This window comes from Rhamphochromis longiceps, linkage group LG22 (assembly GCF_057381845.1).
Source record: "Rhamphochromis longiceps isolate RC_006_pf linkage group LG22, R_longiceps_female_GT1.1, whole genome shotgun sequence".
In the NCBI taxonomy this organism is placed as follows: domain Eukaryota; kingdom Metazoa; phylum Chordata; class Actinopteri; order Cichliformes; family Cichlidae; genus Rhamphochromis; species Rhamphochromis longiceps.
The window spans coordinates 4,970,577-4,987,621 of record NC_140577.1 but is presented as its reverse complement, the minus strand read 5'-3'; the positions used below and the strand labels follow the sequence as shown (position 1 = coordinate 4,987,621).

General features: G+C 39.1%; 1 protein-coding gene across 1 annotated transcript; it reads right to left on the bottom strand.

Moving 5' to 3' along the window:
* Positions 1-378: 378 nt before the first annotated feature.
* LOC146643182 (N-formyl peptide receptor 1-like) lies at positions 379-15,731 on the bottom strand. The gene is made up of 3 exons (XM_085396879.1): positions 15,638-15,731; positions 5,867-6,047; positions 379-3,323 (listed from the first exon to the last, which is right to left on the bottom strand). Exons 2-3 carry the CDS (start codon positions 6,038-6,040, stop codon positions 2,430-2,432), a joined length of 1,068 nt encoding a protein of 355 aa, XP_085253005.1. The 5' UTR covers positions 6,041-6,047; positions 15,638-15,731; the 3' UTR covers positions 379-2,429.
* Between the last annotated feature and the right edge of the window lie 1,314 nt (positions 15,732-17,045).

Below are 17,045 nucleotides of genomic sequence, written 5' to 3'. Positions count from 1 at the left end.
ACCTACATATCCCCAGACAAGAACACTGATGTTGTTCATCTCCACAAAGGTATAAAATATAGTTTATAAGCTGAATGTTAGTGTTATTGTCTGTGCATGTTAGCTTCAGTATGGTTAAGGTTATGGTTGTGGAAATTCAGTGGCAAATCTGTAAAAGGAAGCAAACTCTGGTGCTCTATGTCAAAGAGAAATATCTCCGTCCATATAATACAACTTGAACACGTTTACTTCCTGTGTGATTTACACTGAATGTCAGAAGGATTTCAATTAGTAGTTGAGCTTTTTATTGTAAACATAAAACACAAAAGCAATTTTATTTTTTCAGTTTTTAATGAACACTGTGTTTCTTAAAGCACAGACATATTGCAGACCTTCGCACAATGACACTTCAAAATTAAACTTTATCAATATAATCCCATAGACAGTGCTATTTACAAAGTCATATGTTATATTTCAGTTATTTACAAAAACCCACGTGCACATCATTGCAGCTACTCCGTTTAGCTTTAATCATATTTTTATGGCAGAAATGTTATTAAACAAAAGGAACAGCAGGTTTCAGATAAATGGTTTTATTGTAAACAGAGTTAGTGATGTGTAAGCAGCTGAGTAAATACTCTGGTGCTGTGTTTTATAAGCTGGTTGCTATGGATTGATATTAACTAGATTCCATGTTCATAATATTTGACTGCCATAAAAGTCTCAGCCCACTCTCCCTCTTAAGTAGCAGTAAGATACACACAGGATGGATGAAATACTTTTGACGCATTTCTCATGGTAACAAAAAAAAGACGAAAAACAAAAACCACACGATGCAGCTTGGTACACTGCACAGTTTCCATTCATCTAACTTTCAGAATGACCTCTATACACAAGACAGAGTCATGACTAAAGCTATTACTGGCTTTTCTTTTAGTAGTCTCACTTCCCTCTGCTTCATCACGGTTCCACTTTTCTTCTGTGACTTCAATTACATGTTCAAAAACACAACTCAGAAATGTGACATCCAGGGCTCTACTAACACACTCACATCTATGGGCAATATAGAGTCACCAGTTAACCTAACACCACTATCTGCATGTCTGTGGACTGTGGGAGGAATGCAGAGTACCCAGAGAGAACCCACACAAACACAGGAAAAACAAGCAAACTCCACACTGGCCTGTGAGTGAGGCCACAGTGCTAACCACTATATCACGTGCTGCCCACTTTGAACAACATAAAATGTAAAACAGCTTTGCAATATATCTACAACACAATAGCTTTTTCTTAAAAATAAATATTTTCAAAAATGACTTGCTCACATTTTGGAATTTTTCAAATGCACCACCAGGAAATAAAATCTGGTTTGAGAAGGAAAATGTGAAAGAAAGAGTGTCCCAGTACTTGAATTACAACATTAGTTGTTTAAATATTTTTTGCCCACTATGCCGAAATCAAGTACAAAGTGACCATCTTTATTTTTTTAAGTACACTTTTCATCTGGAGTCAGACTATTTTCTCTTTGTTGAACAAACAAAACAAACATGAAAAATAAAACTGTGCAGTAACTGTACAAGCAGGCTGTCCGAGACGTCTGTATATCATTGAGCATTGTCTGACAGGCTTCTGTGTCAGTGTGTGACCCTAGCTATTCAAGCTTGTTAGCATTAGCTGATTATTAGTATGCTGCCCTCTTGTCTAATCTAAACATATTTTTTCTTTGTTTTCTTGAATTATTTTATCCACATAAACTTACCTGTTTAAATCTGGTTCTTTAGTCCCTAGGTTGGTGTGGATAATAATAATGCCACAATCGTGTAGTACTTTGATATCATGGAGGGGTGTCAGTTTGATAATTTATCCAATATACTCATTTTGTCCTTATCCTCTCTTGTGATACATCAACCCAGCTAATCCAGGTTAAGGTGGACACAAACACTTCTCACAGCTCCTTTTTTTTTTTTTTTTTTTTTTTTTTGAGCCACTGTGGATCAATCCAATCATAGGTGAAGACTTTCTATTTATTTCATTACCAGTGTACGTATCATATAATGATGATATTGTGATAGGTTTGAAACATGTCCTGCAAGGTGGCTGTAGCTCAGGTGGCAGAGCAGGTGGCAGAGCAGGTCAGCCACTAATCAGAAGGTCGGTGGTTCGATCCCACGCTCCCTCCTGGCTGCATGTCAAATATCCTTGGGCAAGATACTAACCCCATGTTTGCCTACTGGTGGTGGTCAGAGGGCCCGGTGGCGCCTGTGTCCGGCAGCCTCGCCTCTGTCAGTGTGCCCCAGGGCAGCTGTGGCTACAATGTAGCTTGCCATCGCCTGTGTGTGAATGGGTGAATGACTGAATGTAGTGTAAAGCGCTTTGGGGTCCTATGGACTAGAAAAGCGCTATACAAATGCAGGCCATTTACCAAGCTTCAGGATCAATAGAGGGAAAACTTAAACTTTAGCCACACCCATTGCTGTCAGACCTGATCCCTCCGCTATGAGAGTGCTGTGCTTTGACACTGAGGTTTCATCCAAAGAGCGATCGTTGGAGTGAGTTGTCTGTCCATCAACATCGTCTGCCAGAGCTCTTTTGTAAACACCCATCAGACTCTGCCTGAATCGCCCCCTCACATCTAGCCCCATGCAGAAGTACAACAATGGGTTCACACAGCTGTTAAAGTAGGCAACACCCTTTGCTACAGGGTACCAGATTTTCACCACTGCATTTTTATTGTCCACCATCTTCACCAGTAAGAGGCAATGGTAAGGTGCCCAACACAGGAAGAAGGCAATGACCAAACTTGCGAGTATACGCAGGGGGCGGGATTTCCCTGAGAGGCGGGTGCGTCTGATTCCTACAGCGGCCAAGATATAACAGACCAGAATCACCATGAAGGGAAATATGAAGCCACACAGGAAGCGGATGGAGTAGAGAGCAGCTTTGGTGCTGTTGTACCCCTCTGCCTTCTCCTTCGGATCCACAGAGCACTTACTTAGGTTCTTCTTGCCCAGGTAGACTTGGCGATGGATGAAGTAGGGAATGCTGAAGAGGATCGCTGCGATCCAGACGCAGACCGCCACCATCCTCGCTACCCACATGGTGCGTCGACGCTTTGTGAAGATGGGCTGCCAGATGCAGAGCACTCGATCCAGACTGATCACAGCCAGCAGGAAGACAGAGCAGAACATGTTGGCATATTTGAAGAAGCCATTGAACTTGCAGACGAAGAGACCAAAAGGCCAGTGCTCAAAGAAGAGCTTCTTAGTGAGAGAGAAAACTCGTGTAAAGCAGAAGATCAGGTCTGCTATCGCCAGATTCACCAACCACACGTTGGTGACCTTTGGCTGTGGATGAAGAAGAAAATAAAACAACAATGATAACAGGAACATAAAGAAAATCAAAGATTTTAATGGCACTGAATTGCCATTATCATTTGTACATCACTAGTACGCGCCCTCATCTGCTGTTTTTACCTGGAAACAGTTTGGCCTTAAACCTGGTAACCACCCATTACTAGTGCTGTCCTGCAGGGTAAAGTAAGTACCTTGAGAAAAGTGTTAACCATGTCCTATTGGGTCAGGTAGAGGGGATCGATATGTTTGCAACAATAACAACTGACTACTCAGTGGACTGACCATATATATACACATATATAAAAAAACACCCAGCACGCCCCTGCGGGCGGTTTATCCTTCAAGCTCGGGTCCTCTACCAGAGGCCTGGGAGCTTGAGGGTCCTGCGCAGTATCTTAGCTGTTCCCAGGACTGCGCTCTTCTGGACAGAGATCTCCGATGTTGTTCCTGGGATCTGCTGGAGCCACTCGCCTAGCTTGGGAGTCACCGCACCTAGTGCTCCGATTACCACGGGGACCACCGTTACCTTCACCCTCCACATCCTCTCGAGCTCTTCTCTGAGCCCTTGGTATTTCTCCAGCTTCTCGTGTTCCTTCTTCTTCTTTCTTCTCTATATATATGTGTGTATGTGTGTGTGTGTGTGTGTGTATGTATATATATGTATATATATATATATATATATATATATATATATATATATATATATATATATATATATACATACACACACACACACACACACACACACACACACACACACACACACACACACACACACACACACACACATATATATATATATATATATATATATATATATATATATATATATATATATATATATATATATATATATATATATATATATATGTGTGTGTGTGTGTGTGTGTGTGTGTGTGTGTGTGTATATATATAAATAAATTTAGCCACACTATCCACTTTTACAAGCAACAAATCCCCAGTCAGGCATAATGTGTTGTGAGTAATTCCTCATAATTTCTTCTTCTTACAGATTCACGGATTCCTTTAGGAGTCACCACAATGATTCGCCTCCTTGGTGGGTTTCCTCTTTTCCTCATCTTTTCCCCCTTTGCCTCCAAACTGCTCAGCCCCAGCTGTTTCTCTGATGTACTAATTTTTAATCTTGTTCATTCTGATCACTCCCAATAAAAATCCTGGCATCTTCAGCTCTTCACTCAGCCTCCTGTCTTTTCGTTAATGTCACTGTATTCAAACCATTAATCATAGCATGTCTCACTAAACCTTCTCTTGTAAATCTCCTCTTTCACTCTTGCTACTTTCTTCTTCTCTGTTTTTTCTCGTCAGTTTGGATAGTTGAACACAGGTAGTGAAGGCAGATGAGTTCAAATATCTCGACTCCCTGCATGTCCATCAGTTTCACACACATGTATTTGATCTTGATTTTACTGACTTTCATTCCACATCTGTCCAGAGCATACCTCCACCTCTCCAGGCTCACTTGCTCTCACTATGATCACAATGTTATTTGCAAACATCACAGTCCACAGAGACTCTTGCCTGGTTTCATCTTTCAGCCTGTCCAGCACTACTTCAAACAAAAAGGGCCCAGATTCCTGATGCCTTCAACCCATCTGTAACTCTTATCACACATCCTACCACCATCTCACTGTCCTCATGTCGTCATGTCCTGCACCACCCTCACATACTTCTCTACCATTCCTGACTTCCTCATACAGTATCACAGTTCCTCTCATGGAACCTATCATATGCTTTGTCTAAATCCACAAAGACACAGAACAACTACTTCTGACTGTCTCTGTACTTCTCCATCGACACTCTCAAGACAAGACAAGACGTGACATTATTATTCCTCTTTCTCTTCACAGAGCCAAGTTTCTGCTCACTGATCATTACTTCTCTTGTTAACCCTTTGCCAAACTCTTATTTCTTTAGCTATGACACACTTGGACATAAGCTTTTTAGGACTTAAGTTGATTTCCTTATACGCGAGTTTTGCCTATTTTGAAGGTTAAATTAAAAAAGGATTGCGTGAGATAAAATGTTGACTAGAATTGCATTTTTAATTTGTATCACTTTTCATGAATAATCCCACATTTTAAATCATCTTACAAAGTTTTAGCATTAGCAAAAACAGCTAGTGTTTATATGAGTGTGAATCTTATGTTATGTAACAAAGAAAAGAGCCCCTATACTCAAGTGAATTATCCCGGTTACAGCTCCCTGCAAAAGTTACAAGCAGGGGACAAATTGTTGTTGTTGTTTTCTTTTATTTTAAGTTGCTTTGGGTTTCCTGTGTTGGTGCTGTGACACTGACAAAGTCACATATCTGTGCTGTCTTCTATCCCAATATGTTATTACCCAAATGTTACTGACGCTTATCAATCAATCAATAAATCCCGCCTTTATTTGTCACATGCAATGTTACACATACATGTTACCTGCAGTGAAAACCTGAAGTCTTATAGGGAGTTGTAAAATATTAAACTGTAAATATTAAGTTATTTCAAATATATGACACACTCCATATCTACCTTAAGTTTGAATCCAGCCACCCAGATCACCACAGAGTTCCCTGTGATGCCGAGTACAACAGTCAGTGTGTACAGGATGATGCTGACATTGTCCATGATGGCATCAATGTCCACCGCCTGGTCATCCTTAGAAGACTTGAGTGTGTGGGTGGGCAGAGAAGTATTTGGAAACATTGTGTGGCTGGAAAAGAGAAAACAGAAAAGGGCCAAAATGTCAGGCATGTTACTTATTGTGTAATTCAACCGAGAGACGGGAAGAAAACACAAGAGTCTATATTAAAAACAAATATAGATTAACAGACTCCACCTATAAGCCAACTTTTTTCTGATTGATGGAGCCTATCTGTATACAGTTAGGCATGAGATCAGCATATGACCTCGCTGACATCCTAAAGACTAAAGAGCAGGAAACATGTTTAGAGCAGGTCCATGGTTTCACATGGCTCTGCAGATCCCCGAGTTTTAGTTTGTTTTTTAGTTTTGGAGCCCTGTTTTATACATCATATTCATACCTATAGGAAATATAGAATAACCAATTAACCTAACCCCAAGCTGGAGTACCTGTGAGTACCCACACAGACACAAAGAGAACATGCAATGATGCAGATGGTGGATTTAAACCCAGGACATTTTTGCTGTGAGGCAACAGTGCTAATCATGAGCTCACCGTGCTGCTTATGTGTGTATATGTATATCTATATATTTTTTTTCCTTCCACTCTTTTTCAGCTCTGTCTTTATACGTTATAATCCTGTTCTCCTATAGATGGTTTTAAATGTTTAATATTCCTTTTTCTGTTTTACTGTCTTCTTTTTTTTAGTATTGCCTGTTTGCTTCTCTGTTCACTTCCTGTTTTACTTTGGTTGTTGGTTTTGTTTTTTCTCTTGTTTTCAGTTTATTTCTGTGACTGTCTGTCTCGTTTTCACTCCTCTCTTTTTAGTCCGTATTCCAGGAAGCAGACTGAACAATCTGAGTTTAATCAGCAACTCTGAGTTTTCAGTTCCACTGCAAGGAAACTGTCCGATAGTCTGAAGATTTAACTCTGAGCTGAGAATAAATCTGTGATGTAATCATTGTTCCCACACTTACTATTTTTATTAACCATGAAGTTGTCAGTGGAACAAACCCACATTTTACTGGGATATCAGGATCAATTTCTGCAGAATAATTCACCTCGCTCTGAACTTTGACAGCGGCAGGAGCAGCAGGAAGGAAGGAATCAGAGATAAACTCAAAGAGAAACTATCCAGTTAAGTTCACAGAGTCTGTAACGCCGTAACTGACTCAGCGTTGAAGTAAACTCTCTTTCTGGAACACACTAAGGCTCTGCTCTGGTTGGCTCCTGAGTTTTTCCAAAGTATTAGTTTAGCTCCTGTGTGTTTTATGGATGCCTGTGTTTCCCTTTAACTAAATAAAGGTTTTTGGCTTTTTGGCTGTGTGCTTGTCTCGCTTTACAGTCCTCTCAACACTGCTTATCGAGACACAGGTTACTTGTGTATATACAGAGACAACTGTATTTGAAGTCATATTAAAGTTGAGCTTGCATGATTATAACGGTATAAGACAGAAAATAATGAAAAGCAGAATAAGAACCACTTTAAGTAGATAAATGTATACATTCATTAGTCCCAGGTCACAGGTGTGGGTATTTTAAACACTGGAAAACAGCCAGTCAGTTTCTTTCGTCCCATAACATACGGGCGGATTATCTGCACAGTCGTGTTTACACTTCTCCATTATTCACATGTAGGTGAACTGTTTCAGAAGCATGTCTTATTTCCTTCCTGAAAGTTCTAGGTCAACTAATATTTTAGAGACTTCTCTATATGTGCACTAATGCAGTGCAGTGTTGCTAGCTATGTTGCTTACATGCTAAAAATATTTCAGGCACTTCAAACACTTTCCACAGACCTCCCGTGCAAGTGGAAAAAAATCCCCTGACCTGCTCAGAAAACTGCCGAAATGGTACCAAGTGGCTTTTGGGGTGTGTGAAGAGTCTTTATATACAGTGGGGCATAAAAGTATTTAGTCAGCCACCGATTGTGCAAGTTCCCCCACTTAAAATGATGACAGAGGTCAGTAATTTGCACCAGAGGTACACTTCAACTGTGAGAGACAGAATGTGAAAAAAAAAATCCATGAATTCACATGGTAGGATTTGTAAAGAATTTATTCATAAATTAGGGTGGAAAATAAGTATTTGGTCACCTCAAACAAGGAAAATCTCTGGCTCTCACAGACCTGTAACGTCTTCTGTAAGAAGCTTTTCTGTCCCCCACTCGTTACCTGTATGAATGGCACCTGTTTAAACTCATCATCTGTATAAAAGACACCTGTCCACAGCCTCAAACAGTCAGACTCCAAACTCCGCCATGGCCAAGACCAAAGAGCTTTCGAAGGACACCAGGAAAAGTATTGTAGACCTGCACCAGACTGGGAAGAGTGAATCTACAATAGGCAAGCAGCTTGGTGTGAAAAAATCAACTGTGGGAGCAATCATCAGAAAATGGAAGACATACAAGACCACTGATAATCTCCCTCGATCTGGGGCTCCACGCAAGATCTCATCCCGTGGGGTCAAAATGATCATGAGAACGGTGAGCAAAGATCCCAGAACCACACGGGGGGACCTGGTGAATGACCTGCAGAGAGCTGGGACCAAAGTAACAAAGGTCACCATCAGTAACACACTACAACGGCAGGGAATCAAATCCCGCAGTGCCAGACGTGTTCCGCTGCTGAAGCCAGTGCATGTCCAGGCCCGTCTGAAGTTTGCCAGAGAGCACATGGATGATACAGCAGAGGACTGGGAGAATGTCATGTGGTCAGATGAAACCAAAGTAGAACTTTTTGGTATAAACTCAACTCGTCGTGTTTGGAGGAAGAAGAATACTGAGTTGCATCCCAAGAACACCATACCTACTGTGAAGCATGGGGGTGGAAACATCATGCTATGGGGCTGTTTTTCTGCCAAGGGGACAGGACGACTGATCCGTGTTAAGGACAGAATGAATGGGGCCATGTATCGTGAGATTTTGAGCCAAAACCTCCTTCCATCAGTGAGAACTTTGAAGATGAAACGAGGCTGGGTCTTCCAACATGACAATGATCCAAAACACACCGCCCGGGCAACAAAGGAGTGGCTCCGTAAGAAGCATTTGAAAGTCCTGGAGTGGCCTAGCCAGTCTCCAGACCTCAACCCCATAGAAAATCTGTGGCGGGAGTTGAAAGTCCGTGTTGCTCTGCGACAGCCCCAAAACATCACTGCTCTCGAGAAGATCTGCATGGAGGAATGGGCCAAAATACCAGCTACTGTGTGTGCAAACCTGGTAAAGACCTATAGTAAACGTTTGACCTCTGTTATTGCCAACAAAGGTTATGTTACAAAGTATTGAGTTGTATTTTTGTTATTGACCAAATACTTATTTTCCACCCTGATTTACGAATAAATTCTTTACAAATCCTACCATGTGGATTCATGGAATTTTTTTTCACATTCTGTCTCTCACAGTTGAAGTGTACCTCTGGTGCAAATTACTGACCTCTGTCATCATTTTAGGTGGGGGAACTTGCACAATCGGTGGCTGACTAAATACTTTTTTGCCCCACTGTACTTTGAGATCTCCAGACACCTTACTGCATACAGTTTTGTCATTTAAATGTTAGAAATGTGTCATTAATAATATTATCTTTAACAGTGGTTATAGGATGTTGCTTCTGGCACAATTTTCAGAAGAGTTGCAGATTTACATTTTTAAATACACTTAATGCACATGTTTAACTGTCACTCTAGGACAAAGGTCTGATCATGAGAGTTTAAAGGGTGAAGTCTAAAATCAAAATTATTATGATTCTAATGAGGAGACCGAGTTTCTTTCAGAATAAATGCATGGAACCCTCAAAGACCCGAGTCAGTTTAGATAAATTTGATTTAGCTCAGCTATAGTGAAAGTGCCGACAAACAATCAACAACTGTGGTGGCCTCAGCACAAAGCTATGAAGTGCAGCACAAGATTAACAAAACCTTACTTGATAAAATGTGTTTCCAGAGGTCATAAATGAAAAAGTGATCTTACCACTGCAAGCAAATACTGTTGAGCTTTAAAGAAAAAGAGCCCAGCTGTCGAGCACAAACATGGTTTCTGCTGTTTAGAGAAGCAAAGCTGCTGCAAGGGGAAATGAACATGGCACTGCAGTGAGTGCACAGCCTACTTCAACCACAGATAAAAAAACAAAACCGTAAAAACCCTGCATTGTGTTTGAATGTCTCTGTAAACCAGATAAACGGCATTTTGCATCCATGCCTAGACTTATTTATCATTCAGCCGGTAATGAAATCTTCGTAGGAAGAAGTTAAGGTTTCAAAAAATAATTACACTAATTCAGTTTCTGACAAAGTGTGAAAAAAAGCTCAGATTTGCTCCTTCTGTTTTTAAGTTGCAGGACTAAATGATAACCAGAAGTGTTCTTCCATAACCATTGTCTTTGTCTACAAATCACTTCAACATTTTATCCTTTTGGACATTTTCATGAAAAATTTAAAGTAATTAAATGGCTCTAGTTTCAGAATCTTGTTTTGTGGGCTCAGAGTGGCTCTGAGGCTGTTTACCCTGAAATTCAACTGTACATTTGTGGTAGATTTGAAGAAATTCCCCTAATGCAGCAATATCAAAAGTGTGGGCTGTGGCCTGACAGGGCCATGATGATAAGAGTGAGTGGACTGCAAGTGATGAAGTCCTCTCAGTGAACCCGTCTCACTGACGACGCTACGTCCAGATGAACAAAATCAACTTTCTGAGACTAAACTAAAAAACTTAAAAAAGAAAAAAAGAATTAATGAAGCTAAATTATTAGATTAAAATGTGACAGGACTGTGTAAGACTTGTTTTTGAATTGGCTGGGCTGTCTGAAATATGGGTTACTGTGGGTTAAAAAAAAGTTGGTCTGCAGGACAAACCAAAAAGTGCAATGGCTCAGTTGTTCACATAGCAGCCAAGATGGCCGAGATCAGAGGAGGCGTCATCTGACCTTTTTAAACCCAAGAGACAATGTGACTGAGGAAGTGTGTCATCAGTCTGTGAAGGACAGCAGATACAAATGCTTAACAAACCACAGATTTCTACCAGTGCTTTAAAGAATTCACACTCATATTTAATATATAGTGTAACCGTGTGCCAGCAAGTACGGTCAGAAAGAAAATAGCCTAAAAACAGTCAATAGCTTATAGCTGCGTTTTCCAAAAACTGCTGTGAGATTATGTTGCTACATGAGATACTGTTATAGTCATTAGTGTTTAGATTTTTTGTGTTTGTCAAACTTGTTGATTTCTTGGTTATTTTAACAGTGAGTTATATTTCTTTTCATGTCAGTGATTCCAGTTTTAACTTTGTGGTTTTCTTGGGAATGACTGCGATTCTCTGGTTTGGTTCCCGTTTAACACGATCTGTTTATACAGGGACTTTAACTTCTGCATGTTTTTGTTTTCTGTCTTTACTCTGTCACTGGGCTTATCTGTTGTCCTGTTATGCCTCCCCCCGTGTTAGTTCATTCTTGTTTACTATTTCAGTTTCATATTTTATATCTTCTTCCCTTTGCCCTTTGTCAAGACATTTGTGAATTACTATGTGTGTGTTTGGATTCATTTTTTGGTTTGTGGCCTTTTTCCTTTATGTTTTTTCTCATTCCTAGAAACAGCTTAAAACTGCCTGTTTCTCACATTAGGTCCTCTCTTCTCCATACCCTGACAGATAGACAGCTTATCTTAGTTTAAATAATGAGCAAAATCAAGTCAAGCAAAACATAGTTTTAGAATTCATCTGAGAATCTGAAAACAATCTGAGAAGTGTTTTTGTTACCATCCATCCAAAACATCTCCTGCACAGATGTTTTCTTTCAATTTACCTGTTTTACTGGTATTTTTCAGAGAATTGCCTTTTTGATCAGAAAACCATTTTGTTTATACATTTTCATTAGTAAAAGTGTTAAATTGAAAGTTGGCTACTAATCTGATAACATACTTGCAGCTGTTCAGCAGAAAAGTGCACGTGATCTTAATACAACACGATTGGTTACTTTTATGGCTGTAGAGCATGTAAACAGGCTTCTTATATTTCTTTTAAAATTAACATTCTTGCTAAAACCTTTTAAAGTTGAATGGCTGCAATGACCAGATTATAAAGAAAATTTAAAAAAAAAACGTCGGACTTTTTTTTTACGCACATAGGTGACACACAGTTGATGTGGTTTGCCAGCAGGAAAGTCAGCAGCCAACCACAGACTTCACAAAACACGAAAGAGATGAAAAGAAGCTCTGAATGTCATTTCCTTTACGTGTGAGGTGTTTTGCATCTGAGGCACGCAGACAAAGAGGCAGGCTGTAGAGTAAATAAACTGTAGAAAACATTTAAATAGAATTTAAATCATCAAATCTTTGTGTTTCTACAACTGCAAAAAGTAAGATCAAACACTGACAGGAAGTGTGAAAATCCTGTTTTGCCTTGTAGATTCGCTTTGCTGTAACAAAGTGTTTCCTTACGTTTGCTTTGCGTGACCATCCGACTGAGAGCTTGAGTTGGGGGGGTGTGGGGGGTGGTGAAGCATGGACACTGCTGCTTTTATGTAAAGTGAGGTGATAAAATGACATATTTAGAGTAAATCCTGCCTGTATGTACCAACACGTTTTTATTGATTTATAGCAGTTAAACTGATTTTATTTTCATTGTGCCAAAGATTAGAACATTAAATCCATTTTACCTGTTTCTCTCACCCAACGTGTTGTGGATGTGATTATGTTCAGTTTAGTTGAATTCAGATTTTATTTATGAAGCACTAAAATCACAATAACAGTCCCAAATCCAAACTGGGAGTTGGATCCACTGAAGAAGAGCCTGAAACCTGAAGGACCGACTTCCGATTCTAATGTTAAATATCCTCAGAACGATAAATAAACCAGCAGTCTTAAAGCAGCGTGCTCTGTCAGATGAACTGAAGGTTTTATGGAGTTTTTTAGGATATCCCGATAATAATAAATTATTGCATTCTAGAAATAATAGATGCATGAACTAGTCTATTAGCATCACTCTGAGACAGGATGTTTCTGATATGGGAGATGATAAGATAATGTGCAAATGCAGCAAAGAAGATACAAGACTTATCAGGACATCTCTGAAAGTGGTTAAAAACGTAGATAATGCTGCACATTCGGTTTACAGATGGTTATAAAATGATTGATGGGAGTTTTCAATTTCAGGCCTCTGATACTGTTCGTCTTCACTCAGAGAGTCACAGCTCATGTTAATGCTGATGTTTGTTTTTAAACTAATTTACACAAAAATCTCCCCGAGTTTGCAAATTTAACATATGAAAAACGTAATCACTTTTCTAACATTTAATGGATACAGACTGTTTGTGTGTAATGTCATGCTCATTGTTCTTGTTTTGATTCACTGTACATGGCACAATGTCTTTTGAACTAGAAGCTGATCTCCAGCTTGCATGTGAGTGCATGTGTAATACATTTAGGCTTTTAGGAGCTAATGAGCCTTCTATTTGCCTTTAGAGATGGTGAAGCCCTCATTTTGTTAGCACAGTCCCACAGCTGTGTGACAAAGTACCTATTAAAGCTTTTAACTTTGATCTACGGACAGAAACATTACTCTTTGTTTGGTCAGTTAGTCCACTCCTGCTGTACAGCATGGATTGCAGTGAAACTAAACACAGTCAGACTTTGTCCTCATGACAAAACTACAGAATTTGGTACCTTTTCTCTACTGCCAACAGCTTTAAATACAATAAGAAGAAGGAACGGGGAGCTTTAATGCAAATGCATCACTACCAAAAAGTAAAAATATAATTTTTTCTGTAATACTGAAAATCACACAAGTATCACAATAATGTAGTAAAAATAATTACAGTAATCACATTACAGCCACAAGTCAAACTTTTTTTTTTTTTGCCTGCAATGAGTTCTTTAATTATCCTCAAGACAGAATCGCTGTTACAATCAGCTGCTTTCCATTTGCATGCAGTGAGGCAGAAAATGAGAGAGCAGCCTTCAGTTTATGAGGAGTGGAAATGTGAACATTACTTTTATTTTATTTTATTTAAAACTGCTGCTTTGAACAAGACAGTAGCTGTTGGCAATCCCCTGCAAAGAAAGCAGAAGGCTAACAGGTAAGAACCAGAGTTATGCTAAAGGTGAGTATGCTGACCACATGCATTCATCGGGTAACTAAAGCAGCGATTAACTGTCAGGCTTTGAGCTTGTGCTCATACTTATTTCAGCAGAGGACTCACTGAATGAAGCTCCCCTAGTGCTGGCTTTCAGCTTCGCTGTTGGCTTTGTGTTCTTTTGTGGTCATACTTACACACACACACACACACACACACACACACACACACAAATATGCTTGTGCATTCATTATGACAGGGATTTGTTCCAGTTTGTGGGACTGTAGCCTTGAGGTATCTTGTTACCTGATAATTATTCACTTTCACGGGTGCTACAGAAGTAACTGGTAGATCAAATGTGTAGAATCAATTTATTTCAAATATATGTTAATTACAAGGAAGTGAAATTGTATGCCATCTTTTATTTGATGATCACACAACAATGTGATCATCAATGTGATGATCATGTATGTAAATGCATACAATAATGCATTTACAGTACTGAATTATTTTGACATTATCACAGAAACAGACAACAGATTTTTTTGAGCAGCTTATATCTTTAACAAAAAGAGGGGAACTTTCTGCCCTGTGTCTCTGTGTTTAAATTTAACATATAGGGAACCTGAATGTGTGGTTTGTAGAGGTCACAATTACACATATGTAATATGTGGACATAATCTTAGATGTCTTTTGTGGTAGCCTTTTCTAATAGTATCCTGTATGTAAAAAAACAGTCATGGTGAAATTTCATAAAAGGTACTGTCCATGCACAAAAACATTGTGTAATAACTAGAAATCAAGCTGCTGTTTCTGCATGTTATGTTTGAAACACCAGTATTTACCATAATTCTTGCACGGCTTATAAAATTGGCATATTATCTAAAGCAAGCCTCCACAACAGCCCCAATTTGTCATTTGACCTCTTGGGGAAACTAATTGCTCACACCTGATTTACAGCCTCCTCTAATCTGGGTCACTAACTGTGTTTGTGGTGTTGGTAGTTCTGAAGTATTTGTAATGCGTGTTCTGTTTTTCCAGGTGCTCTATCACCCTCCCACAGTCTAAAGACATATACATTAGATCAACTGATAATTAGAAATTGATTGTCAGTGTGAATGTTTATGTATTTGTGTTGTCCCTGTGATAGACTGCTGAGTACCCAACCTTTCCCTCATTGTCAGCTGAGGTAGGTTACCTCCCCAACCCTGCACTGAATTAGTGGTTAATAAAATGAATGGATGTGTTGATAAATGTTCAAAAGTGTTCTGCCTACTGAACCTGTAGCATCTAATGCATCAAATCTTTAATCATTTTCTTTATGAGTGTAGTCTTTAGATTATCATAACATATTTCCCCTTTTTAGTCTAGTATCAATCACAACCACCACCCGATTGTAAGTTCAATCAAATATATACAGCTCAAACTCTTAAGGAATTATATAAGGAAACCCTACCTGTTTTTTCTTTTTAAAAATTTGGATGATGTAAGAAAACAAAGTGTGTAAAAACTCCACAATACATGTAAAACTTTTGGTCATAAGTGGGAAATATCAAGTAACAATGTCATCTGACAAGTCCAGACAAAGTTCAGAGTCCTTACCTGCAGTTACTGGACTGATCTCTCAGAGCTGAGGTGAGCTTCAGTCGTTGTGGTCAGAGGCAGAAGTGAAGATGTGTGCTCTGTTATCTGTGTCGCAGTTACTTCAAGTGGTTCTCTTTGTATCATGTCTATCACACGCAGACTTCCTCTCTGTGTTACTGTCATGTGTCTAGCTTTGTCTTCCTTTCCTCATATAGCTGCTTCTCTTTTTCCACACAAACCCACCCTCACATCGCCTCTCTGTTTGTCAAACACACACACAGATCCAAAAGCACAGACACTGAATGACCAACAAATTAATCAGACTTTAGAGCGATTGCTTTCTTCTTCAGCATCGCATTTATTCAAATGGAGTCGCTGACTGCGTAGTTACAGCAGAGGGATTCTCGCATTGTCATGCATGTTGGAGCCGTCTCACCTTTTTTAATTTTTTATTTTTTTTGCTGATTTCCATTAAACGTATGCCCAGATTTTAGAGTAGCAATTTATTAAACTGAACCGCAGCCTCCATGTCGTCATGAGGTTACAGCTGTTTCCAGGAAACAGGGGGCTATTTGGCCTTGAATAGTCATCCCGTAATAGAACGTCACGACAGAAACTGAGGAGACCACAGATGTGGCTGATGCAACTCACTCCTTTGAAGAAATAATAAAAACACACACAAAAAAAGAAAGTAAAAGAATTTGTATCAAAATGAAAATGTAACCAAGCTTAAGTAACATGACTGATATACATAAAAAGCTGTGGAACACTGAGTATGGGGAAAGTGCCACATATTACAATAGACAGTGAACTTAAACCTCAACCTTTATTGACAAGAAGTATAAAGAGAAAAATGCATGATCCTGCAGTTGTCCAGCAGACAGAGAATGCCAGAATGGATCCTCTGATTGTGTGCAAACAATGTTGATTTAGCACAGGCGAAATTAATGAAACAGGTCAGCAGTAAAACAAAGAACTTCAGTGACTTACAGGTTATTAAAAGATAGTGGACAATGAGGCAAGTAAACATTAAAACCCGAAAGCCACACGAGGGACTACGCTTTGAAAAAAAGGAAGGAGAAAACAGAAAACACTCAGCAGAGTGTATATAGTCTATATAGTCTCTGAAACACAATAACATTTAGGAGAATGATTTCATTCATATGCCTGATCACAATAACAGTTTAAGTACACATTTAAGGTTTATATTGTATTTCACTACATCTTACAGGACTGTATTCATCTCAGAGCTGTGTCTATTTTTTTATGCCAATTTTGGACAATTTCACATATAAAAAACAACAACAACAACAAAAGAAGAATGATCCATTAATTTAGACTATTATTTAGATTACTATTAATAATACGCTCACCGGCCACTTCATTAGGTACACCTGTTCGACCGTTTGTTGACCAATAAGTGCAT

What these genes read in the sequence shown, in the direction of transcription:
- LOC146643182 (XM_085396879.1), bottom strand. Translation starts at nt 6,040, where the DNA reads ATGTTTCCAAATACTTCTCTGCCCACCCACACACTCAAGTCTTCTAAG. An exon ending in TGGCTGGATTCAAACTTAAG is followed by an intron (nt 3,324 to 5,866) that starts GTAGATATGGAG and finishes CTTCATCCACAG; the next exon opens with CCAAAGGTCACCAACGTGTG.